The sequence below is a fragment of the Heliangelus exortis genome, chromosome Z (genome assembly GCF_036169615.1).
Source record: "Heliangelus exortis chromosome Z, bHelExo1.hap1, whole genome shotgun sequence".
NCBI lineage: Eukaryota > Metazoa > Chordata > Aves > Apodiformes > Trochilidae > Heliangelus > Heliangelus exortis.
In genome coordinates, this window is record NC_092454.1 from 18,785,917 (window position 1) to 18,810,568 (window position 24,652).

General features: G+C 40.4%; 1 protein-coding gene across 4 annotated transcripts in view; it reads left to right on the forward strand.

The window, feature by feature from the left end:
* Nucleotides 1–12,868: 12,868 nt before the first annotated feature.
* IL31RA (interleukin 31 receptor A) overlaps nt 12,869–24,652 on the forward strand; it is a 36,368-nt gene continuing 24,584 nt past the window's right edge. For 2 of the 4 annotated variants that reach the window (XM_071731583.1, XM_071731581.1), the window contains exons 1-4: nt 12,870–14,247; nt 21,346–21,428; nt 22,962–23,258; nt 24,441–24,561. In XM_071731583.1, the coding sequence (XP_071587684.1) occupies nt 21,356–21,428; nt 22,962–23,258; nt 24,441–24,561 (491 nt within the window). In that variant the 5' untranslated portion in view covers nt 12,870–14,247; nt 21,346–21,355. Of the gene's footprint in view, nt 14,248–21,345; nt 21,429–22,961; nt 23,259–24,440; nt 24,562–24,652 lie in introns of all 4 variants that reach the window. The other 2 variants (XM_071731580.1, XM_071731584.1) reach the window with 2 other exon arrangements.

The window sequence follows — 24,652 nt, forward strand, 5'->3', positions numbered from 1 at the left end:
TATGGAGTTCCATATTGGTTTTATGATGTCTTTTTGTCTTTTTTTTTTTTAGCTACACAGTATGTTCACAAAAAATGTGACATGGTTACCTTTGAACTTCCATAAAATAAATTCAGGTTTCAATCAGGTGGTCTTTTGAAGGCTGTATTAATACTAGCATTGAAGTTGACTTGAGAGTGTAAACAAAAACTCAGCATTAGAATCCTTGGTTTAGAAACCAAAGATGTATTACTTTTCTAGTTTCCTTTGCAATTATGTTAAGATTAAAAGTTTAAAGGAAAACAATGTTATGGCTTTGGTATTTTAACTAAGTCAATTCTTTGCATCAAGTGTGGGGAAAGTGCCTGGTTTTCAAGAATATGGCTCATCAGGACCTGACCAAAGCCTTTGTAGCTGGCTAGGAAAAGAAGCAAGTATTTTTGTGTCTTGGTCACAACTCAAAAACCAGAGGACAGAATTTCTCTTACCTCATCTACCCTCCCAAAAGAAGATAAAAGAGGAGTAAGGAAGAGGGACTTAAAGGTTGGGAATTAAAACTGGAACAGGTTTACTAGAACAGGGAATCAGCAGTAAGACATGGGTGAACAACAGATACAGTATATACAAAACTGCTTTTTGATGATTGCAGAGATAAGTGTCTGAGAGTGCCTTGCAGCAGGGGCTGACATGGGAGAGCATTCCAGAGCTCCTCCCAGCATCTGATGGATTTGGATTCTACAGAGCATGTGGCAAGATTATAGAAAAGCAGGGGCCTCTCTCCAAGACCTCTGAGCAAGTGCAGCAAAGAAGAACTGAATAAGGACACAAGAAGGAGGTTGTGCTTCCTGCTCTGCTGGCCTATAGAGTATGGGAGGGAATGGTGACCCCTCTGTGTTCAGCTTCTGCCTCTAGATCCAGCAGGGTCCTGAAGACTCATCTCTCTTTATTGTATGGTATAGTGGTACCATACAATTATCTAGGCCCACTCAGACCATAACATTTTGTAAGGACTGGGGAACTTGGAGAGCCATAGAATGGAAAGTGCTAAATTAAGAGGAGAGGTAGATTTGATCCTGCTTTGGTTAGACATTTGTGATGCAAGGTAACAAATTTATCAGAGTAGCTCAGACAACGCTGCTTTCTTAATATGTTGCAGCTAGGTGCATCTTTGACTTTTTCCTTACTTCAGTGAGGTTCTGACCCAAGTTGTCCCTGAAATTCTGAAGTGTTTTAGTTCTTTGCCTGTGCAGTTCTAGCACTCAGGGTTCTTTGGCTCCCAGCTGGGTGGATCAAAAACAAATGTGTGGTCATGGTTTCAATAATTTTGACTTCAGAAAGTGTTGTCACTTGGAAGAGTCTTAACTGAAAACTTAAATTACTGAAAGAAAAACTGGGGCTGTCCAAGCTTGAACCAGGACAAATATGTGGAGTTCAAATTGTGGAAGAGTTTACGTGTTTCTTGGAATTAGAGTTCCCAGTGCCTGAGGGTTTCCTCTCTGTGTGGGGATGATTTTTAGAAAATGTAGTGGCCACATGTTTGAATAGTAGTTAGCATCTGCATGTGTCCCCACTTTTCTTAAGATACCACAGGGTCTTCAACTACTTTAATGGGTAAAATGAACTTTGTCGAAATGTGGTACATCTTTTCCATCAAACCCACTTTTATCAGGACTGCACAATTAAATGCTGCAAGGTCAGTCTGCAGATTGGCCAGTGAAAAAGCACTTATTTCCACTGAATTACACAATTCTCTCTTCTGTGTCAAAGTGTTAATTTAAGCATTTTCACTGCAATTATACAATCATTAGTAACTTCAGGGTGTTGGCATATAATACAAAAAATAAATGTTTTTCAAAACTGAGTTACAGTTATGCTGAGGTAACAAATTAATGTGTGATGGGGGTCAGATTTTCATCACTGGTTCTGCTGTGTTCTGCCAATAGGAACAGCACAAATGCCTCTCTTCAAGCAGGGGTATGTAAGAGGGGATCAACCAGTTCTTGGAGAAGTCAGACAAAAGATCACTGGCAGAGAGGGGTGGACAATTAAAACTGTGAGTCTTCCTTTTGAAGGCATTTTGTTCCTCTTCCCATGCTTCAATAATAGCAGCTTCTCTTTCTTCCCAGCCTTAGAACAGAAGAATTTCTCCTTTTAGCACATTCATATGCAAACTGGATAACAGCATCTGTAAGTGTTAATATGAAGGTGCATTTTGGCAGTGTTTCTATTACACTCCGAAGGTTTCCTGTCTTCTGTGGTAAATCACTTTTAGTAAATCACACCACCTTGTTTTGATAAGCTGTTTTCTGCTTTACAATTAAATCTCTAGAAATGGTGGTAGCTGGAACGGTTACTGCCACTTGCATTAAGTGCCCTCTGGATCCTGCAGTCTCCTAAGTGCTGAAGCGTAGCCCACACCAAAACTTATAAGACTATGGGAGCTTTAAGGCAGTCAGAAGAATGACTCGAGGTTTTTAAAAGTTTCAGGTATTAAAACTTTAAGTAAATGTTTGATTCTTGGCAGCTAGTATGCTGCTGTAAATAGATGTGTGTATAAACTTAATGTTTGTTCCTATTTGTAAACAGGTCAGTTACAAAATTTTAATTTAGTGACGACTTAAGGATCTGTTAACCATCTTGCAAATAATTATGTAATAGAAGCTTGAGGAGCCCATTTTGGTAGTTGCTTCTACACCAGATACACCAAAAAAATCTGTCATTGCAGTTTCATGAACTGATAGTATTTTGAAATGCATGCATCTGTGTATGGAACTAAAGGTCAGTGATTATACCCACAGCGTAGTTTTCACAGGGCCGTCTTAAGTATGGAGCCCTAGGTTGTTTGTAGTATAATGCTTTTGCCTTTGACAGGCAGATGTACACAAGAACTCTTGTGGAAGAGTTCTCTCTAGAACAAACTTGGTGCCTTTGACCCAAAGGAATTTTCCAGATTCATAGAAGATATAGAGGGTAAGCAGCCATTAACAGTTCAAGGAGGTTCCCTTGAAGTTGCTTTTTCTTTGATTTTTTTTTAAGTTTAATTTTTATTTACCAATCTAGTACACTACAAAGATGCATATCATTGTATCCCAAAGGAAGATGGCAAAGTAATTGTAATCATTTGTAATGTCTTGCACAGCTGAACACACTTCTCATCTCTGGTACGTGGCACACAATGCTGAACACTATTTATTGTACAACTTTCCCACTTAATCCAGGCAAATGATACTTTTAACATCTGCTTATGAGAATGAAGATTTAAGGCCCAAGTTTACGAGAATCAACTGATTTGGGCAGTACTGATTGAAACCTGACAACAGTGTACCTTAATTCATTTTAGGTGCTTCTTCAGCCTGTACTTGGGCTGACCTTAGGTCCTTAGATGTTTTTCCCTACTGTTACCTCTATGTTGACATAAAAAATGCTATTTCTATTGTACTATAGTTCGAGAAGAAGACAGGGGTTCTTGTGATTTCTCAGCTAGTCAGAGAAACAGCAGACAGCAGTAGTCCAGAGAAGTGTAATTGGGAATTTCTTCCAAGTTAAAGTAAGATTGATTTTTATCAAGCAGCACTGTAGCAAGTGTCTTGATGCTAATGAAATGCCAGTTTGAGCACAAATTAGTTCAGTTCTTGTCTCTAAGGGAATGGGTTAATTAGTGGCTCCTACAGCGTTTGATCTGCAGCTGCATAGACTATGCATTAGTTGTAAAGCACTTGCAGGTAGTAGCTGAGAAAAGCAGGCATTCTGAGAGTATGTTTAAATATGTTGATAAAGCTGCAGCTCTACTCAGAAATGAAGGGTGTAGGAATTGAAGGACTGTAAAGTTCAGAACAACAGAAAGTTACAGCAGTATGTCATCAAAAGTATTTATACCAGATTGATTCCTTCACAATGTTCTCGCAGGTAGGTAAACAGACTATAGTGTAGACTTCATGAATAGCCTGTTCTGAAAATACCTTTTTATTAGCCAGTAATCGTAGAAAAATAGAATGGTTTGGTTGGAAGGGACTGTAGAGACCATCAGATTCCAACCCCCCTTGCACTAGACCAAGTTGCTCAAGGCCCCATCCAACCTGGCCTTGAACACTTCCAGGGAGGGGGGAGCCACAACTTCCCTGGGCAGCCTGTGCCAGTGACTCACCACCTTCAAGTTAAGGAAATGTGGATGAAGGCCATAGGAGTCTTGCACTTAAGGGCATTCTCTTCAACTTTAACTGTTCTTTGTATTTTTTCCACTTAAGGAAAGGGTTGGGATCAAGTGGGAGAGAAATGCCAGTATTCAGTTCAGTATTGCCTGAAGTCTAAATATGAAACATTTTTCATTTTGTGGTTCATTTTCTCAAGTAACTGCACTACAGCCTTTGGCACTTCAGTCTAATGTGTTTGGCTTGTATTTCAATTTAGTAAGCAGAAGTGGAAATAAGCCAACAAAACCATTCAGAGGAACTACTTTGACTAGGGAGTCAGCTCTTTCTCTCTTCAGGGTTGACTGGACAAATTATTCTGTAGCCAGACACTATTGAGAATCTCTGTCTTCTTCTTAATGCTTCTAAGTAGTTGTAAAAATCTGAGTCATCTCTGAGCCTGATTTCCATATAAAAATGAATAATACATTCTTTGGAAGTCAGTGTAAATTTGACTGCTGCCTGAAAAAACTACGGACAGTCGTAGTTTATTGATTTTAGTGTACTAGCTTGTCATACCTACTGGAGTGTAACACTATCAGGCAGGATTTCCTTGGCGTTTTCTCTTTCCCCTCCTTTTTAACTAAGCTAAAACAGGTTTCAGTATCCAGTCCTTATAAATATTTTTGAACTTTTTAAGATTGCTGTTATTTGTTCTGCTGTGCAACGTGAATATAGACATAGTCGCAGGAGATGGTGTGGTTGGTTACGAAGGTGGTGTTTTTTATTGGAAAGTTGAGTGAGGTTTGAACTGAAAGCAGTTTTGGCCTTTTGATGCCCTCCCCTTTTACCACTAGGAGCAGGGAGGTGAAAACAAGCAGGTTACTTACTGTGATAATTCTTTGTCCTGATAGACTTACAAAAATCTAAACAATCAGCTTTCCCCCTTGATGCCCCCTTCCTCAAAAGGCTGTTTTTATGTCTTTAAGACCATTGTCATGTATCAATTGAAACTCTCAAACTACTCCAGCAGCCCTGTGGTGTGGACTTCTGTGTTTAAGCATGCCTATTTATGTAATAAACTAAATTGTATTAAAGGTAAAATGCGTTTTTCCTTGGCAGATTCTGTATTTTGAGGTTGTATGGAGCATACTCAACATTCTTCACTGGAATGAATGAATGAATTGCTGAACATGTGCTGCAAGCTTTTTTGTAGCAGTTGGTCTGTTCCAACTTTAAAGATCCCTTCTAGAACTGAACATGCATTTATCACATCTACTGTCTGGACTGGTGAATAGGTAACCCACCCTGACTAATCAGCTTTTCTTTGGTATTTTTTCTTGCCCACAAAGAGTGAAATGCAAGCTACAGAACTGAAGATAGAAAGCAATGACTTACTGGAAGGTGTAGATATCTGGTAGCATATTAGGCTTAGCTAGATGTTCATGTGCCCATTGTAAGACATCTTGTAAGTCATGAGAAAGACCTCATGTTACAAATCCTGATTTAGGATTCTGCTGGTTATATACCAATTTGTTGCAGATGAGTGGACTGTGCCTCACTCAAAAGAAAGAAGTAGCAGTACGTTTTATTGGGGTAACAATAATAATTTGATAGTGTTCAATAAATTCAGTACCAAAATTTAACAGTGGTTTGCCAGAGTTCAATCAGTTTGACGGCAAGGTTCACCTTATTAATTACTGCACAGAAGAAACATACAAAGGAAAATTGAGTTAGACTTGAGTTGAAATGTTCCACACAGAGACCAGAGATGCAGAAGAGTAAGAAAGACCCCTCTGCTGAATCACAAGGTTCAGAGTGCATCCCCTTGCTTTCTATATTCCATATTGACCTTAGTATCTTATTCTCACTTGGACAATGCTTTACACATAGTGACAGCGTCTATACAAAGTTTACAGTAATAAATACTTAATAACTCCGTGGATTAGTGATACTCTATTAGCATGCCATAAGGCACTTAGCCTACCTAAGATCTATTGGCAAAGATTCTTCTCTCACTTGAGAAGAAACCTTGAGATGTGTCCTAGCTCAAGGGGCGATCATCACCATGCAGCCTAGCAGGGAGAGCTCAAGGCACACTTAGGCTGTCATATTTATGGAATATATTGTAGTTGGCTTACAGTAAAATTGCATATAATGGGAAAAGTATTCATGAGTACCCACAACTTTCTTTGTTCCTTGGTAAATGGGTCTTGGAAAAAGCACCTGCTATCCATCTGTTAATTACATCATCAGTGTTCCAGGTTCAGATGCATCAATGCTCACTGTGTCACTGCTCCTTTGTGGGCCTTCAGAGAACAGATTGAAACTGGAGGAGTTCTTGTCTCGCTAATGACCTAGGCCTTTACCTCCTCTGGAACCTGCACTAACCCGCTACTGGTTTGGGTAAGAGTTCAAGTGCATCTGTCACACCTGAGAAGATAGCAATGCAAACGCCAGGTGTCACCAAGTAAAGACTTGTCCTGACTCCTTGGGATGTACAATTACTGGTATCCAGATAGGGAGTGAAGAGCTCAAATTATCGTATGAACTTTTTATGAGATTTTCAGAGACTTGGAAATAACTAATTTGTATTGGAGTAATTTCCTGATCTATATTTTTCCAGAAGTATAACTTTGCAAGTACCCGCACAGTCTCAAATTCAGGTTGGTCATGCTTGCTCCCCTAAAATCTATCTCTCTAAGATAGGGGTTTGTTTATTTTTATAAAAAGCAATTGTACTTTCATATCGCATTCTTGAGTCACCAAAATTTACCTCTGATATACAGTTAGAGGTTCATTAGTGGTTTACCTCTTAATGATTTCCACTCTGAAAAGTTGCACAAAGCCACTTCAAAACAATACCAGCCTACTTTAGAAGAAAGCCTGTTCATACCTGTCACAGTGCTGGTCCCAAGCTGCTCAGCTGGAGATGGCTGGTCTACAATCCCTCTGGTTTTTCTAGGTGGGAGCCTCAGTGAACTAAAATGCCCTCACCAGTGGTGGAGTTCGTAGCATTCTCAGTCAATTCATGACAACAGACACTAAAAACAATGTGTCTGGGCCTGCCGAGCAAAATACCCTGTTGCTGCTCTGGCTGAGCTACCAGAGTTCTTGCTGATGGATTTGGTGAGCTGCTGCTTGCTTGATCATACAGCTTTCCATTGCTTTCTGGGTGTGGATCATCCAGGATGAGTGGGTCACAGCTGAACCTCCAGTTAGTTTTTCTGTAGACAAGGTGATTTCAGGAGTGACAGCAAAGCTTCGTGTCTGAAATGCCTCACTTTTATCAGCAGTTGATCTGGGAGGCAGCAGAAAGTAGAATATACATGAATGGGGTATTTCATCCCAGACTAACAGCTGAACTCCTGCTCAGCTGTTTACTTCCTCCCCAGTGCTCCATCTCAATGGGCAAGAATAAGGAGGAAGAGGAACAGGCCTTGTTGAGATAAAGGCAGATTGCTTACCACTTAACATTACAGGCAAAATGGACTTGGGGAAAATTGACTTTATTGTCAAATCCTGATCCAGATACTAGGAAAGAAAAAGACTTACTTGGACACAGAAAATATCTCTTGTCCTCCTTTTCGAAGCTCAGCTTTACTCCAGGGACTTCTGCCTGCCTTGTTACCACCACAGATCACATTAATTCCCTTTAGAGTGTCAGTGAGGGGTGTGAGGAGGGTTGGGGAGGGGGTGTGTTGTGGTCAGCATTTCACTCTGCTCCTTCATTGTCCCACTGTTGCCATTCTCTGCTGTGGCCCAGGTTGCAGAGACTGTGTAGGGCTGCAGCGAACACCTCTGCCATGGTATTTCTCCTTTGGCCCTGGTGCTGCCTCTGCTGCTTCTTGCTCTTTTTTATTCCTTCTTGTAGAATTGTTTTCATTGGTAAAGACCTTTAAAATATATTAAGTCCAACTGTTAATGCAGCACTGCCAAAGTCCACCACTAAACCATGGCCCTATACGCTGTATCTACATGTCTTACATCACTTCAGGATTGGTGATGAAACCACTCCGTGCTCTACAACCCTTTCTGCTTTACACATTTTCTCTCAGGCACCTCTTGTGTTAAAGGGAATAAAGAAAATTAGCAGAAAATAAGCCCCTTGCAATCCAGCTGACCCTCAGATACTGGAGGTGGCTGGGCTTAGATTCTCAGCAAAATCCAGTTATCTTTAGTAGGCTGGAAATCAAGATACACTGGTCCAGATACACTACTAACACCACACTATGCATCCAGTCATGTTTAATAGGAACTATCACAGCCACACACTAGAATTTGGTGCACTTAATGGGAGTTTTCACTTCCAGATTAATGAATAGTGTGATTTATTAGAGCAACAGTATACCAGTTCCTTGGATTGATGGTGATAAATCTGCAAAGCACATGCAGAATACCTATTTTATAGAGATTTCTGGACCAAAACCCACAGGTGTAGAGATTTCTACTATTAAAGAGACTCCACAGAATTTAGGGTAAGAGAAAGGGATGGGGCCACTCAATCCAATTGAGTATTATAATGTTATCCAAAGGCATCCCAATGGAGGGAACAGAGTCTCAGACTATCAACTGGTCCCAGAGGTCAAGGGTATCCTTGCAATGGTATCTTCCCTGAAATCCTTTCCCCTGTTGGCTATTTTCACACACAAGGTGGATCTTGAGTGACTCTAGTCAAGCATATCTGTACTGTGATTGGTGCAATGTTCTCTCACTTTGCATTTAAAGGCATAGGCTAGAGGAAATTCAGAGTGTGGGTTCAGTAAGGGGTGGTTGCACCTTGGAGGTAGGTAACTTAAGGGATAGAGGTGTATTTTTTGCATTATATTATAATCATAATGAGCAAGGTTCCCCTAAGGACAGCATTTTGTTGACAGATGATGGTTGTTGGCCTAGGGTATCAAAAGAGTAGTTAGTTGGTATTGTTGCCACACAGTGTAAATGCAGCATCTCTACTCTGCCCCACATGCAATTTCTTTCTGAGTTAATACACTGAGTAGCCCTGATAGTGCCAGCAACTAGGGTAATCATGGTACACTAGCCATATTCCACTAGCTCAAAATGCACTACCTTTACTTCAGGAGCAGAAATATAATTTGGATAATTTCTATAAATTATTGGAATAATTCCACAGCCACCAGCTTGGCTGAAGGGCTCAGCTATGCTCTGCAGTGGCCCACAGGGCTGCCTGGAACCAGCTGTGCCTGGTGCTGGGCAGCCCAGCCTGTCTTCAACCAGGTTGCTCCTGGCCTTGAACATTTCCAGGGAGGAGGCAGCCACATCTTCCTTGGGCAACCTGAGACAGTTGTCTCACCACCTGTAGAATCTCAAAAATAGTATTTGTTTCAAAACAGCTGCCCTGACAAAATGGACATTGCACTCAGGTGGAGGTATCATTCAATAGCCATCTGGACCCTGTTCTCTCAAGGACAGAGCCCCAGGTGGGTAACCACCCTGATAAACGGGGCCCTATTCTCACAGGAGCAGCCATTCCTTTAGTGGCTATCCTGATAAGCTGAACTCTGGCCTGGCAAGGGGAGTTCTGTTTGATGGCCACCCTGACAGGCAGGGCACTGTCCTTACTCCATAAGGGACAGGAGCAGGTGAGCTGTACCCTGCAGAGGCAGAGTGACAGCTGGTGTGTGCCCCAGGTAAAGCCACTAGAGAGGGCAGAAATAAGGGTTATTGCTTTGTCATCCCATCTGGAGGGGCCCAAGTGACCACCTGGCTTTGCAAGATATGCCAAAGCCCCCCAAGGTGGGATCAGGAGGCATAAAGGAGGCATAAAGGAGGCACACTCGAAATGCAGGGTGTGTGCCCGCCATCCAAGGACCTGAACTTCCTTACTGAGATCATCTTCCTTACTGGATCAAAGGGTGGTGATATCTTCTGTATCTCTTCTTTATCTCTTTCTCTCTCTCTCTCCCTTTCTCTGTCTCTGTTTCTAACCTTACTTTGGCACATGAGAGTGACATAGTTTCTAACTTTTACTTCTACTACTACTTAACTTTGTTAAGTTTTGTTAGTTGTATCCTGTTGTTTTGACAACTTCCTTAAGTTTAGCTGAATGTGATTATTAACTACAGAGAGTGAAGGCTAGATAAGAAGTGCTCAGAAAGCAGAGATGAGTGCTGAGCTTGTGTGCTCACATGGCTGCTGTGAGAGGCAAGGGAAAGCCAGGGGGAAGGGATAGGAAAGGGAGAAAGGTCTTGGAAGTGGGGAGAGATCCAGGAGATGGAAGGCATACATGGAGAATAATGCTGCGGGAGCCTGGGGACCTTGACTGGTCCTTGGGACTGGTAATGCTAAGTGGCTGTGGAGCAAGGAGCCAATACAACCTTCTCAGACAAGCAGCCATCTCTGTGATGGGAAGGGGTAGTGGGCCGAAGTGAGAGGGTGAGATAACTAGTTAGGCTGACAGCTCAAATATCTCTGGTTTTAAAATAAAAGAGGCCAAAACCCACAGGTATAGAGATTTCTACTATTAAAGAGACTCTACAGAATTTAGGGGAAGAGAAAGGCCAGGTCTACAGCTTGTCTTGTCTGTGACACTGGCATATGATAAACATATTTAATGTCTGTTATGGATTTCTTCCTGATTGGGGTCCAGGACCTCTGGACGATGTCTGTGTTGACTGAGGTTTAAAATGCAGTATCTGTTCTTAGAGTGTCTGCTTAGAAAGGACACTCATGTGCTTAGTAAGAGGCACATTACTGGGGACTTAGGATTTCCATTTACTAACTTCACAGGCTCTCAGTTGCAACACTCCCAATTCTCAGTCCTTTTATTCCTTTATGCTACTGATGGCTGCATCTTTCTTCTAAGTCATTAACTGGAGTACATTTGTTAGCTTTAAGAGCTATGATAGGATCCTTTAGTTTCTCTCTCAGTGCTGGTGCCCTAAATAATGCGTGAGGTCCGTGTGTGTCAGCGTGCTGCCGTGATCCCTGTTGCCTAATGCGTTAACGTGTGCACGTTTATGCACTGTGAACCCACTGTTGAACTGACGCGCCTGCATCAAAATGTTGCTGTGTACACCGGTACCGAGCCGGCCACTTAATGCCCTTTGAAAGGGGCATTTATGCCAATCCACCCTGTATACCTACAGCGAGTTGCAGACTGTCCCGTTGCTAGGGACAGCAAGGCTGGCTCAGCATCCTTGTCACCCCGTCCCAGCTGCCTGACGGCACCCCCCATACCCTCCCTCGGTCGGTTTTCGGTACCCCCGCCACCCGCAGCCCCGCCCGGCTGGGGAGGTCACCGGGGAGGGCGGAGTGTGCGAGGGGCGGGCGGGAGGCGGCCCCCCCCTTAGAGCCCTCGGGCACGGGTTCGGAGGGCGGCGGCGGTGAGGGGTCGAGAGGCTGCGTGGGGAAGTGAGGGCGTGTTGGAGGCTTCACCTCTCCAGTCCCTTGCCAGTCCCCGAGGCGGTGGTTCGGTGGGGTCGGGCACCCTCATCCGCACCCGAGCCTTTGGAGGGGGCTCCCCGGTTCCGTCACCGGGGACGTCGGGGCAACCGCCTGCGGCTGCGTTGCTGACCCGCGGCCGGCGGGGTTCGGCGCCGGTGAGGCGGCAGCTGGAGAGAGGAAGCCGGACAGCGGTCCCCGTGGGTCCTGGCGCCGGGGGTGGTGGCTTCGCTATTTCAGAATTACGAGAAAAAGTGTTAAGTGGGCTGAGCTTGGTAACTTCCTATTTTGCTACATCCCTTGGCAGTCGCCGGGAAACTGAGGTTCCTGTTACGCGAAACTCCAGTCCTGCAGCCGTGCCGTGGTAAGTGAAAAGCTTTCTTTCAGCATAGGTTCCTCTGCTTATACGGAGAATGGGAAAGGGTGAAGTTCTTCCCCGGAGCGTTACGCTAGTGGATCTGTCTCAGCGGTGATGCGTGCTTGCTTTCTCATCTCTCCCGATGTTCATACCGGACTTGAGGAAGAGCATGCTTCTCTGTCCCTTCGGACCAAGCGACTCCTTTCAGTTTCTTTCTTTCAAGTTCATGAGACAATGAAAGCTCCTGCTTAGCTGATTGCATTAGTTCCTTTTTTGGCAAGAATAGAAATATGCTTGGCAGTGGTTTCCTTTGTGTGTGCAGTGGTGTGTGTTAGTTCTCAAAATGTTTGCAATATATGTAGTCATCGAAATCAGTAAAGCCTCTTTCCTGACTGCTGGCCACTTAAGATGTTAGGAGTCACCCAGATTTTCCCTGAGTGGCAAATTAAATTTAAATACACCGACCCCAGGCTGCTTCTGTGCTTGCACAGTTTCTGTCTACTGGGGAAAAACAGTTCTCTCTCATGTTCAAGTATATCTCCCTCCTGAATATCACCCTCATGCACTCCTGCCTGAATTGGGGAAGCTGCACTGAATGTCTCATCTGTAATTGGTTGTGTGACTGCTGGCTTTTGAAGATGACGTCTAAAATCCTTGAAATCCATCTTCCATCTGAATTAAAGCACTGGGCAAGAGAACATTTTCATGCTTAAAGAAAGGTACACATATTGGGCAAAAGAATGGAATGTTTCAGTTCAGATTTTTATGTCAGAGGCTATTGGTAACAAAACAGGTCTCAAAAAGAATAAAAAAAAGTGGAAAAAAGCTTCAAGGCTTATATCTTAGAGGTTGCAGTATTGAACATTAAAGATCTTAATTTTTCTAAAATACTCATGTAAGCCTGCTAGTTTTTCCATTATTTGGTGCTTGTTGGGAACATTTAAAACTGACATACTTGGAAGTATCAAAGAGTAGCATCTTTTAGTAGGTCCCACGGAGCCTAGTTTCACAGTAATGCTCCATGTTTCAGCTAGCATTTTTGACTAAGATGCAAAAATACTGCCAAGTAAAGTTTATAGTGTAGGTGGTAAACAAAAGAAAAACAAGACATGCAACCTTAATGAATTAACATTAGCACTGTGAATTAGCAGGGTGATATGGCAGTTATCTTACAGGGGTCAACATCAAGATAAGTATTTTTGTGATCAAAGAATTTGGAGGATTGTCAATAGGACAAAAAAGACTTTATAAGTAGTGACATAAGGACAGTTTTAGATAACTCTGCTCTGTTAAGAAAAAAAAAGGTGCCAATCTGCTTAGATGTACAGTAATAGGAATAGCAGGTAGGTGTCTGATAGTGATCTTGTGTTCTTGTAACAAATTACATGAGATGTTCAGCATCTGGTGAAGAACTGGTGAAGGTGACCTGTGCAGAGGGTTTTATGTCATGTTGTACATTAGCTGCATTAATACGGTGAAGATGTAGCTTACTTCTTCCTGTAAATCCAGCTCTGCATATTCAGATAGTGTGGTCCTCATGTCAGGAAGAGTGTGAACCTACTGGAGAAAGCTTAGAGGAGAGTATGAAAAATAACCAAAGGAAAAGGAAAACTGACATTAAGTCCTTTTAAAGAGGGTTATGCTTCTTACATTTATATAAGGTTGAGATGAACATGGAGAAGGATATTTGATAGTTGAGAGTGTAAGCAAGCTTCTTAATTACCATGAAAATTATAGGAGATGAAATAATGCGTAGAAACTGGCTACATTCTAAATTAACTCTTAAAACCAGGAATAAGTAGCTCAATAGTAGTACAAGTACACAATTCACCATCAGTTGAGTCTGTTTGAGTTTGAGTTTGTTATATTTTCTAGAATATATGATTAAATCTGTTTTTCAGAATGGTGTATTATGCGTACAGATAAGCTATGAGCTCACAGTCTTTTCTGAGTAGTAAGGCAGTATGATAGTGAGGTTTTTACTCATTCTCTTTCACTGAGTGTGTCTGTGGGAGCACAGGATTCCCTGCATTGTTCTCTGTGTCCTGTAACACTTCCAGTGGTGCAGTAGGTCGGGGATTATGATTATGTCCTCCAGTCTGGGGCTGTAGCTGATTCCCTGAAGAGACCAGGAGCATTTTTTTGCTTTCTTGTGAATCATGGTTTGCTAACATTATTTAAGTGGGTGTGTTTTACTCTGGCATATTTTGAATTTGTCTTGGTTCTAAGAGCCAAGGCTGGACAAGGTGAAATGCTCTGAAATAATACAGAAAATTGTCCTTCTGATTTTCTGACAGGTGTGTGTTCTGTATAAACCTCAGGGTAAAACCACCCAAATCTGGCAACTGCAAGAGACTGGAATCTGGCCATTCTCCCTTGGTGAGAGTTCTTGTTTCTTTCAAGCTCACTGAATGGGTCCTCCCATCCTGACCTTCCATTTTTCTCACCTAGTTGCTTACCATGTCAGAGACATCTTGTTCCCCACACTTGAGTGATGGTGCTCAAAGAAGGGTCACAAAGGCAACCATCCTATCTAATAACATTCTAGTGACTGAAAATCTCTTGGCACAAAATCCTCTCTCAAAGTTAACTCTTGCAGCCAAGGTACACTTTCCAGTCTCTCTTCTAAAAAGAAGCTCCAAGACCAGAACTGTACTAGAAACCTTTTCAAGCCCTGGCTAGACTCTTTATTTTTTCTTTCTTTTTCAGTGAAAAAAGAACAAGGGATGATAGTTCAGCTATGAGAGCTGCAGTTTTCTCTGACAGTGTCACAAACATTCAGTGATACTGATGGCCTGGCCTTCCTTTTAGTGAGTCTTGCCAGATCAGCTTTAAGCTTTTTCCCTAAAAAAACATGTTTTTATTATGAAGTATAAAATATTAATTAGCAAACAAATATTTGTTGTGTAGCTTTTTAATCTAGATGAGCATTTTATACTTTATGATATAGACGCTTAATTGTAATGCTTGTTCAGAGAATAATTATTAGTAATGAAGTATTCTGCTTACTAGACATAATTAGTATTCTTTATTGGTGCTAAGCTGCGTTTAGGCAAAATTGGAATTTTCACTAAAATGTATAGCATTTTTTATTAACATGTATAAATGTTCAATATGCTGCTAAGTATTGGTTTATAACAAAAGAAATGGTTTTTCAAAACACTTAATTAATATGTACATGTAGGATATATGAAACAATATAACTGTTATCAGCAGTTATTAACTGACCTGACCTTTCACTATGTCCTTCAGGATTTTAGAAAAAAAAGTATTTTATCCTTTTGTACCTATTTTTTTATTTAGACACTGAAAGAGGAACATGGCATTCCTGCATTTTCAGCTTCCAGTTCATTTGTAGCTTTTAAATTAACAAATCATTGAACTTGGTGAATACTGCCTTTATTTCTGTTCTTTTTTTCTTTGCCTGCTGTGATATCTTTTGAATAAGTTTCTGAGGTCAAAAGCTGAAACTGTGTTTCAAGGAGCTTTACCCCATGCTGTTCTTCAGATGTGTCCATGAGATGCATGGTTCCCATTTTTTCATTAAATATGTATAGACTGAATTTATTTAAGTTACTCAATTTCAGTAGATTATGATAGCCTTACCTTTTAAGGTAGGCTGTTATATTTTCAGATTTAAGTAATTTTGGCTTAGTTTTCCAAAGAAAAGCTGCCTAAGAGTTGCTTTAAGCAACTCTCAAGCTCTATTTTAATGTTAAAATTGTAAATCTTACTTATCCCAGGTGACTGAGAGGTTCAGCTGACTATTTTTAGCTTAGTTAAGAGCTGTGGGCTGTAAAACCAGAGTGGTCAGGATCTTTCACTGCAGTGTCTATAATTTTTCCCATGGATGAGCTTGGCAGTGCAAAATTTATTGGGATTAGAGAGTTGGAAAAAGCAATTAGCTGTCCCTCACATTTACTGCTTCTTCCATTACATTTGCATGTCATTATCTTTTCTGACCTATGTAGAGAAGCTGATACTTCTACACCCTGTTAACTACTATGGAGACTGAAGTTTGTGTTTGGATCGTTTTCCTGAAATACCCTCTTTTTCTTTAGGGTTTGTGTTAATGCTGATAGAGTTGAATCTTGGATTTCTGAAAACTGATGGCTAGAGCTTTTCCAATGGTATCCATGTATAGCATCACAGATGGGTGGGCCAGCGAGACCACATGCAGGCTGGGGGTGTTCCTGGGATTCAGCATTGGCTCTTCTGCTATCAGGCAAGATCTGTCTCTTCATATGGTTGCTGGCATGGCAGAGCTGTAGCAATTGCTACTAAAGACTAAATAAAATACAGTGATGGCTCTTCAGCTTCTTTCTTTCCTAGTTGTTAGAAGAATGTAAGCAGGAAAAGATGCCCTCTCAGGGTCCAGCAAAGAGGTCAGAAATTCTTGAAGATGAATGTTTTACATTTTACACAGGCTATAAGCATACTGCCCATCCATTTATAGACATACCATGTTCTGTATTCATGGTACAGCAGATACACTGCATGAAAAAGCATGTGTTTTTGTACTTAAAACCAGTCTCAGAATTTGATCTGAATTGAAAAATCTTTCCTGCCCAGAATGGGGGAGGACAGCGGTTAAGAAATAGTCCTAAGGCAGAGCATGCAGAAAAGCTACTTTAGGTAATTTTTTTTGTCTGACTTCTTTAAATTTTTAATGGCAAACCACAGGTTTTGATATTGAGAAAGCCTTGTTTCATCAGCTCCACTAAACAATTATTTATTTAATGAGCCCTTCATTGAGATTTCCCCTTCCTGCAAGAAGCTGGGCTTTGATGAAGCAGTTTTTTAAGTAGTTGAAAAAGACAGTTCTGTTAATGCTATTTGTTTAGTATTGTATTAATAAGAATTCAGCCTTTATATCTATTCAGCCTTTATATATATATCTTTAAGTGAAGCAATTCTGAATTTATGGTGTGACTTTCACTCAGGAGTGTTTTTCTATCGCTTTTACATGTGTAATCTCTTTAAGTATTAAAACAGAGAAAAAGCTATTTAGTAATGGATCAATATAGTGGTAAGGCATCAGGCTGTAACCTGCAGAGTCACTGCCCTGGAGTCTCTCATGTAGTCACTAGCTGCAGGCACGTCAAATAACTGGCTCCTTATTGGTACTGGAGAAATACAGCATCAATATGGAGGCTTGTCACATCAGGAAGCAAGTTGCTTACATTTGCTAAGATAGCACAAATACATTTTGTGCTTAGTTTTCTGGTATTTTAGCAAGTGGAAGTGACTTGCAGTGTGATGAGCACCAGAAGAGAGGGAAAAGCTAGGTATGGGTCTAGGACAAGGCGTGCTCACTGATTGTGGATGGGATCTTTGGCTTTTTAAGCTTTGTGGTGCGCATGTGGAGCTGAATTTTTTCAAAGGCTTGTAGTTTGGCCTTAGCATGGCCTGATCTTTCAGCACTAAGCTCTGTCTGCTGTGGTGGAATATGCAGTGGTATGTCATATTTTTGGCACAATCATAATTTAAAAATGTTGTTATGATTCTCCAGTGCCCTTGAGTTTCATTCCTTGCTAAAAAAGTGTGGGATTACTGGAGCTAGTCAAAGAGTATCACAAACAAAAAACACCCCAAAAACCCAAAAAACCAAAAATGTTTCCCTTATTCTTGAAAATAGCTGAACTCTTCTGGCCAAAATTCCTCTTTATCATGCTGTCTCAGAAACAGCATACCAGCATATGTCAAGTAGCAGCAGAAATTGTTAGCTTTGCCAAGCTGCAAGTGAAGAAAGACAGTAAGAAGTGTCTGATAAACTTGATAGACTTTTTCCTTTTTTTTTTTTTCTTTTTTTATGCAACAGATTGTTCTTCATCTCCCTAATAGTGTACTTGCACCGTTTGAAGTGTAATATACTTTAACCAAGGCCATGTTTTGATCTGTACTGGCTTTTCATTTTTCTCACAAACTCTCATCAAAGGTCTATGCAGGAATTTAATTTCCATGAGAAGGGTAGCTGCTCCCAGATAAAACCAGTGTCCATGTCACTTCATGGAAGGCTTGTTTTGCATCAGATCTTCTACTGAAACGGACTGTTAATTTTATTAAAAGTGCTACAGAAACTGGTTCATTCCTAGGTTTGAGGTTGAAAAGGACTGCATATCCTTCTTGGGAAGAACCTTTTTTGAGTAGTCCACAAGGTAGGAAAACCTGTTACTCTTCATACATAGAGCAGTGCAGCCAAATTCCATATTTACAGATGCTCTGTGCTGGTTGCTTTTCTCTCTTTTTGATCAATTTTTTTTATAGTTGCATAGTCATTATGCTGCCTTTATGATCTGGAAGCAGTAATTTCTTGCCATACTGTTACCTAATCTTACAGCAGCTTTTACTGTTTCTTGTCATTGTATAGTCATGTTCAGTGAATCAAGGATGAAGTCTATGACTTAAGGGAAATGCTTTAATTAGTTAGTAATTGTTTTTATTCATTAAGTCTTTCTGGAACATGCAGTGAGCTTTTATTACTTGTTACTAGTTGTTAAGTCTACAGAGGAGAAGGAATAGGGCTTTATTATTCATGGTGAAGTGCCCTAAGCTCTTTCCTGTAAACAATCACATGTATGCTTATCTTCACTTGCTACATAAAGGACTTGGTATTCTCATGAATTAATATATTCTCCAAGATATATTCTCCAAGATAAAAAACATATTCATAGAGCAGTTGCAAAAACAGTTGATTTGACTAATATAATTATCCATTTTTTAAAGTTTTAAAAAATGCTTGTGACAGTGTCACATCTGTAGCTCATTGATTTGTCCTGGGTTTACCATTCTTCCTGTCAAATAGTTTTGGTTATGCACATCATCTTATAGTGCTCTTGATTATTTTGCTTGGTTTTGTTGATGTTGATAACAATCTTTGAAGCTTATTTCTGCCTCTACTAGTCTCCCAGTTAAAGAAGTACTTGATGATGTCAGTGTGTACTGCAGCTGAATAGCAGTCATTTGTGTGGGGTTCTATGAAGCTGGCTAAATTGTTTTTAGAGTCATCATGATGATTTTTCTTTGTTTTGGATGGAATATAGTTCTCTTTGCCACTGGGTAAACTCTGCCCTTGTTTCTTTTTATCCCACACATTTTTTTCAGTTTTTCCTTCTGTTTTGCACTGTCATAGCCCACATTTTCTAAAATGTTTCCTTAGAAAATCTAAAATAATGTTTAAGATGAGTTCTGGCAGATTTTGAGCGCAAAACAATTTTTGACTATGCTTTTCTCTTTTAGATGACTGTAAAATTTTGTTTTCTGGCAACATCAAAAGGTTTTTCTGGATGGGACTGTAATGTAGGGCAGAACTCCTCCTGCCTATATTCCATACATCTCTATCCCAAACAGTGACCTCATGAGCACCTCTGTCCTAGCATTGTTCGAACTTGTTGGAAGAAGAGATGCCATGTTTGTTTGAAGGCTGCTGGGGTACCTCTTGTAGGGACATATCGGTTGCCTCCCACCTTGAGCACTCCTGAGGTACAGGTTTGCTTGGGGAGCTGAAATTCCAGAAGCTTCTCAGATAAATCTGAAAATGTGGTGTGAAAAAGGGACCATGACTGACAGCAGAGATACGAATGCAAACCTTTTGCTTGTGAACAGAGAGCTAGAGCTACTAGTCCAGTAAGTAGAAATACTCCTGCTTACTAGCCAAAGGAGTAGTTTGGGTTGTAACATACTCTGGTCTTCATGTTGGAGTTGGGCTGCTTCATAGACAGGAATTCTTACAGACAAAATAAGGAAGTGTGGGCTGCATGAGAGGCAGTGAGGTGGACTGAAAATGGGCTGAAAAAATGGGCAAGAGGGTAGTGATCAGTGGCACAAAGTCTAGTTGGAGGCCAGTAACTAGTTGTGTACTTCAGTGGTCAGTGCTGGATCCAGTCTTGTTCATCATCTTTGTTAACTGTCTGAATGATGAGACAGATCTTAGTATCCTCAGCAAGTTTGCAGATGACACAGGACTGGGAGGAGTGGTTAATATGCCAGAGGGTCGTGCTGTCATCCAGAGGGACCCTGGTGATCTGGAGAATTGGGATGCCAGCAACCACATGAAGTTCATCAAGGAGAAGTGACAAATCCTGCACCTAGTTAGGAACAATCCAGCACAAGTACAGATAGGGATGGCCTGCTGGAGGGCAGCTTTGCTGAAAAGGCCCTGGAGGTGCTCTTGAACCTCCAGGTAGAATCATGAGCCAGCAATGTACTCTTGTGGCAAGGAAAGCTACTATTAACCAGCAGATTAAGGGAGATAATACTTCCCTTCTGTTCAGTACTGAAGAGGCTACACTTGGAATATTGTGTCAATTTCTGGACTCCCCAGTACAAGAGAGACATGTACATACTGGAGAGAGTCCAATGAACAACTTCATCACACAGTGATGATTAAAGGACTGGAGCATCTTTTGTATGAGAGAAGGCTGAGAGAGCTGGGTCTGCTCATCCTGGAGAAGGCTTGGGATGGGATGTCTCATCAGTATCTAAAAGGAAAAAAGAGGACAGAGCCAGGCTCTTTCTAGTGGTGTCTAGTGACAAAACAAGACAGTGGGTACAACCTGAAGCACAGGAATATCCTTTGGAATGTCAGGAAACTCTTTTTCACTATGAGGGTGACTGAGCAATGGAGCAGGTTGACTGGGGAGATTGTGAGCTTTCTGTCCTTTGAGACCTTCATAAGCTTTCTGGTCATGTTCCTGGGCAATTGGATCCTGGGTGGATGGGCAGAGTGTTTGGACCAGATGACTTCCAGAAGTCCCTTTCAATCTCATCCACTCTGTGGTTTTGTGGGTGATGACAGAGTGCTTGAGGTAACAGGACTGATTGATTTCTGTTGTTTTTTTGCCTGGAACCCTAGATTCATCTATATCTTTAAATTAAATTGTTCTACTTCTTTGCTTTCCTTGTTCTTCCTCAGAGTTCTGGAGGAATTTTTGGCTGTGCAGCAGTTCAGCTTCAGAGAGCAAGCCAAAGAGGAGAGGTGCCTTCCCTTGCCTTTGCAGGTTGTTGTCAAGTTGGGATAAAACCACTGTGAATGTATCCTGGCTTGAGTATGTGACCACCTGAGAGTATTGGCCAATCCCTGAATGATTGTTTTAGGAGGTGATGATGCACAAGAGGTCTGGAACATTTCCTCTCCTGCAACAGCCTACCTTTTCGAAAGAATTCACTCTGCTAAGTGAATCTGCTCAGGAGATATCAAGGCAAACGAGATTTCAAGCGGATGTAGATATACTTGTAACCAATTTTTACACAGTCCATGGAAGGAAAATTTCTTAGTTGGATTGGCTTGGCCTCAGAAGGATTTCAGGTAGAGAAATGTATACACTTATCTCAGGAAAACATGCAGGAAAGTAATGCTTGAACGAAGCAATACTTACTATAAGTGCGAAATTATGATTAGCATTATTAACTGTTATACAAGTGCTTACAATGTATTTACTTGAAGTATATTCGGTTTATTTTTATTTTTATGTTAAGACAGCATTTCATGGCGACAGTTACTGAAAAGATGTTGAACTGTTTGATTTGGATGTTCGTCCTGCTCTGCAGCTCTAGAACAGGTATATTTCTTGACTATTAGCACCTGTCTTGTTGTTGCAGTTTTCTAAAAGGTGACCTTCTCCAAATGAGGTTTTGAAGAGTTCTGAAAATGAAAAAAAAATATTTTAAGAGGAAAGTTAGGACCTGTTTGTCTAAATGGTGTACAGTACATATGAAAAACTAGTTCATAGCACTTGATGTCCTCTTGTGCAATGTTAATTGTGGTAAAGATAGACTAGATTTGTTTTCTTCAGTATTTAAAGTATTTTAAAAAAGTATTTTAAAATTACTTTGTTAACTGTTTTCCTGATGCACAGAACATAGAAGGGGAATCTACAGCTGGGATTCATATCATGGTTCAGTCCTTGTTTGTTTGTAAAGGCTGTTAACTTTGGAGATCTGCTAATGGAAGAAACTAATGTTTATGTAACATATGAACACCTAAAATGCTGTTAATGTCTACTGTTTTTCACTCTTTTAATTCCAGGATTACCTGTTCAGAGATTCATGCTCTGGCTGCTAATATTCTCATTTCTATTTTAAATTTAGAAGTCACATAACAATGTGTGACTGTTGACTTCTATTAGTAGTTCCACAATTTAAGCTAGCACAGGTAGCTTCTGAAATTGGAAGAGCAGATAGTTCTGCAATCCCTCCACCTCTGTTCTCCCTTTCCTGGCACTGGACTGCATGTCTTTGTGCCTAGTTGTGAGGTGAAGGGGAATCTGATCTGGATGGAAAATGATGTTACTTTTCACCAAGCTTTTATTTTTGTCTGTATCAGTTCCTTTTTGCTTGCTATGCATCCACTTCTTCTGGCACACAAAGGGAATAACAGCAGTGAATAAATGGCTGAGGATTTAAAATGTTTCTTGTGACAACAGTGAGACTTTAATCTGATTAAATTGAGTAGTATAGGCCAGAATATGAAATAACAAGGACAGATGAAAATAACAGCTTTGTGACACAAAATGAAAGTTATGATTCTTGCAGTGATTGGTAACTTCTGTTGCTGAATTCATTCCTTCTGCCTGCTTCTGTGCTTTCGTCTAACATGAATGCTGTATAAAATTCCTGAGCTATATCTGGGAATATAAATTCTGTGAGGGGTAAAATTACTAACAAGATACTGAAATATTTTGCAGCTTAGTTGTAAATTTTAAACTTGCCAGTTTGATCTATCTTTTGGTATCGTAATTGGTAGAGATAACATCAAAATTGTGTGTATAGCCTTTACATATAGGAATATTTTTAAAAAGCATATTTAAAATACTTCATTTTCAGCTATTAAAAAATACTGGAGTTGAAATGTCTGCATTTTTTATGAGATGGTGTAGGAACATTATGCCTTTATATAGTACACACAGTAATACCATAACTAATGTGAACTGAGTTTCCAAACAGCAATATCTTAATTGAGTGACTAACTCAAGGAGCATTTGAACTCCACATAAAAAATAGCTAATTAAATGATCTGTAAACAACAAAATAAGTGGTAATTTTTTTCACTGGTACTTTAGAAGGTCATGTGATATTCTTGATTTTTGTTTTAGATGAAAACTCTGTCAGAGATGCTGACATTTTTCCATCATCTCCTGAAATTGAAAGAGGATCCACTCTGAAACTCTTCTGTGTTCTTGGCAAACGCTACACTCCTCACAGAAATGCAAGCCACATAATCTGGAAGTTGAATCATGAACTGATTCCTCAGGAGAGCTATAACATTGTGAATGAGACTGTATCTAGTGTAACAATCAGTAATTTCACTTACAGCAAAGCTCATGTGAAATGTTTCACTGAGTTCTTGGGCAAGGAACAACTTTTGGTTCACACTGAAGTTAAAACTGGCTGTAAGTAGAAATGTGGAAAAAAATTTTACCTTTTTTAAATGATTTACTGTAAAAATTTAACTTTAAAACTAAATTTTTTATTTGGTTGGTTTTTAGCTTGTGGTATTGTAAGACACCTGTTCTCAAGTATTTCTTTTTATTATTTTCTGAAGTAAAGTATGACATTGCAGGCATTTTGCACTGGCAGTGGTCCATAGCCTCTCTGACCCTGACTCTTGGCCATCTGAAGTGAGTGGAGTTTTCCAGTTTACCTGTTGAGTTCACAGAGTGCTGGACAGCCCCTCTCGTTCTGTCTTTTGTCTAGTCTAGCCAGCTTTAGGTTTCTGCAGAAAGGATTTCCTCTCTAATCCTCTGTTCCAAAGAAATGTGAAATGAAAAGAAGGGAAAGATATTGCCTGTATGCAAAGTTTAGTGTACTGTAATCTTGTTAATAAAAGTAAGACCTTTTGAGTGTTTTGTTAGATGGGACAGAAAAGTACTGTTTTGAAGAGAGGGCTTTTTCCACCAGTTTATTTCACTGGACACAGTTCTCTTTCTTTCAGTTCCTTAATTTATTCTGTGAAGTGAAGATGTCAGGCTTTAAGAAAGAAGACTTTGAGCTGTTGGGTGACCTCAGACTATAGAGATTGCAGAGAATTATTTCCTTTGCCCAGAGAGTCCAGAATTAGTGTTCTCTTCGAGGTCGTATGGACATGTTTCCTGGGAAGTTGTCTTCTGCACTCTGAAGTCATGCAAGCTTCTCAGATAAGGTGTTGTCATTGACGTTCTGGGAAGGGACCAAGAAGAATTCTATCTTACAGTATATTCCTTTTCCTGAACTTTTGTTCTCCTTGCATGTTTTACTCTTACTCTGTCCTTGAACAGCAGGAGTATGGAAGGGACTTAAGTCAGAGGTTTGGGACAATGTATGCAGTGGTTTGATACAAGATACTGCAAAAATATCTTCGGGTCAGTAAGTTAAGTACCTCTGAGAAGCAGCTGAAGAGTATCTTCTTTTCTCCCCAGAGGGGAAAAGTGACTTCTAGTTTGTGAGAAGTTTTGAGGGCATTAAAGAAATTATAACATGAAATGCTATGCAAGACACTTTGTGAAGTTTACCATAATTGAATTTTTGGCCAACAGAATCAGTTATACATTAAAATTACTTATTTTATTGGACTTTTTGAATGTTTCTCACTGTAGTTCCACCGGACATACCAGGAAATATTTCCTGCATTTATTATGTTGATGCTGAACTTACCTGCACCTGGACTTCAGGAAGAGAAACAAATCTTTTGACAAACTATACTCTGTATCGCAAAGTGTAAGTATAACATATACTGGGAATTGGGTTGATGTGATGACACCACGAACTCTCTCCCTGACTTCTGTTTAAAGAAAACTTCGAAAAATCA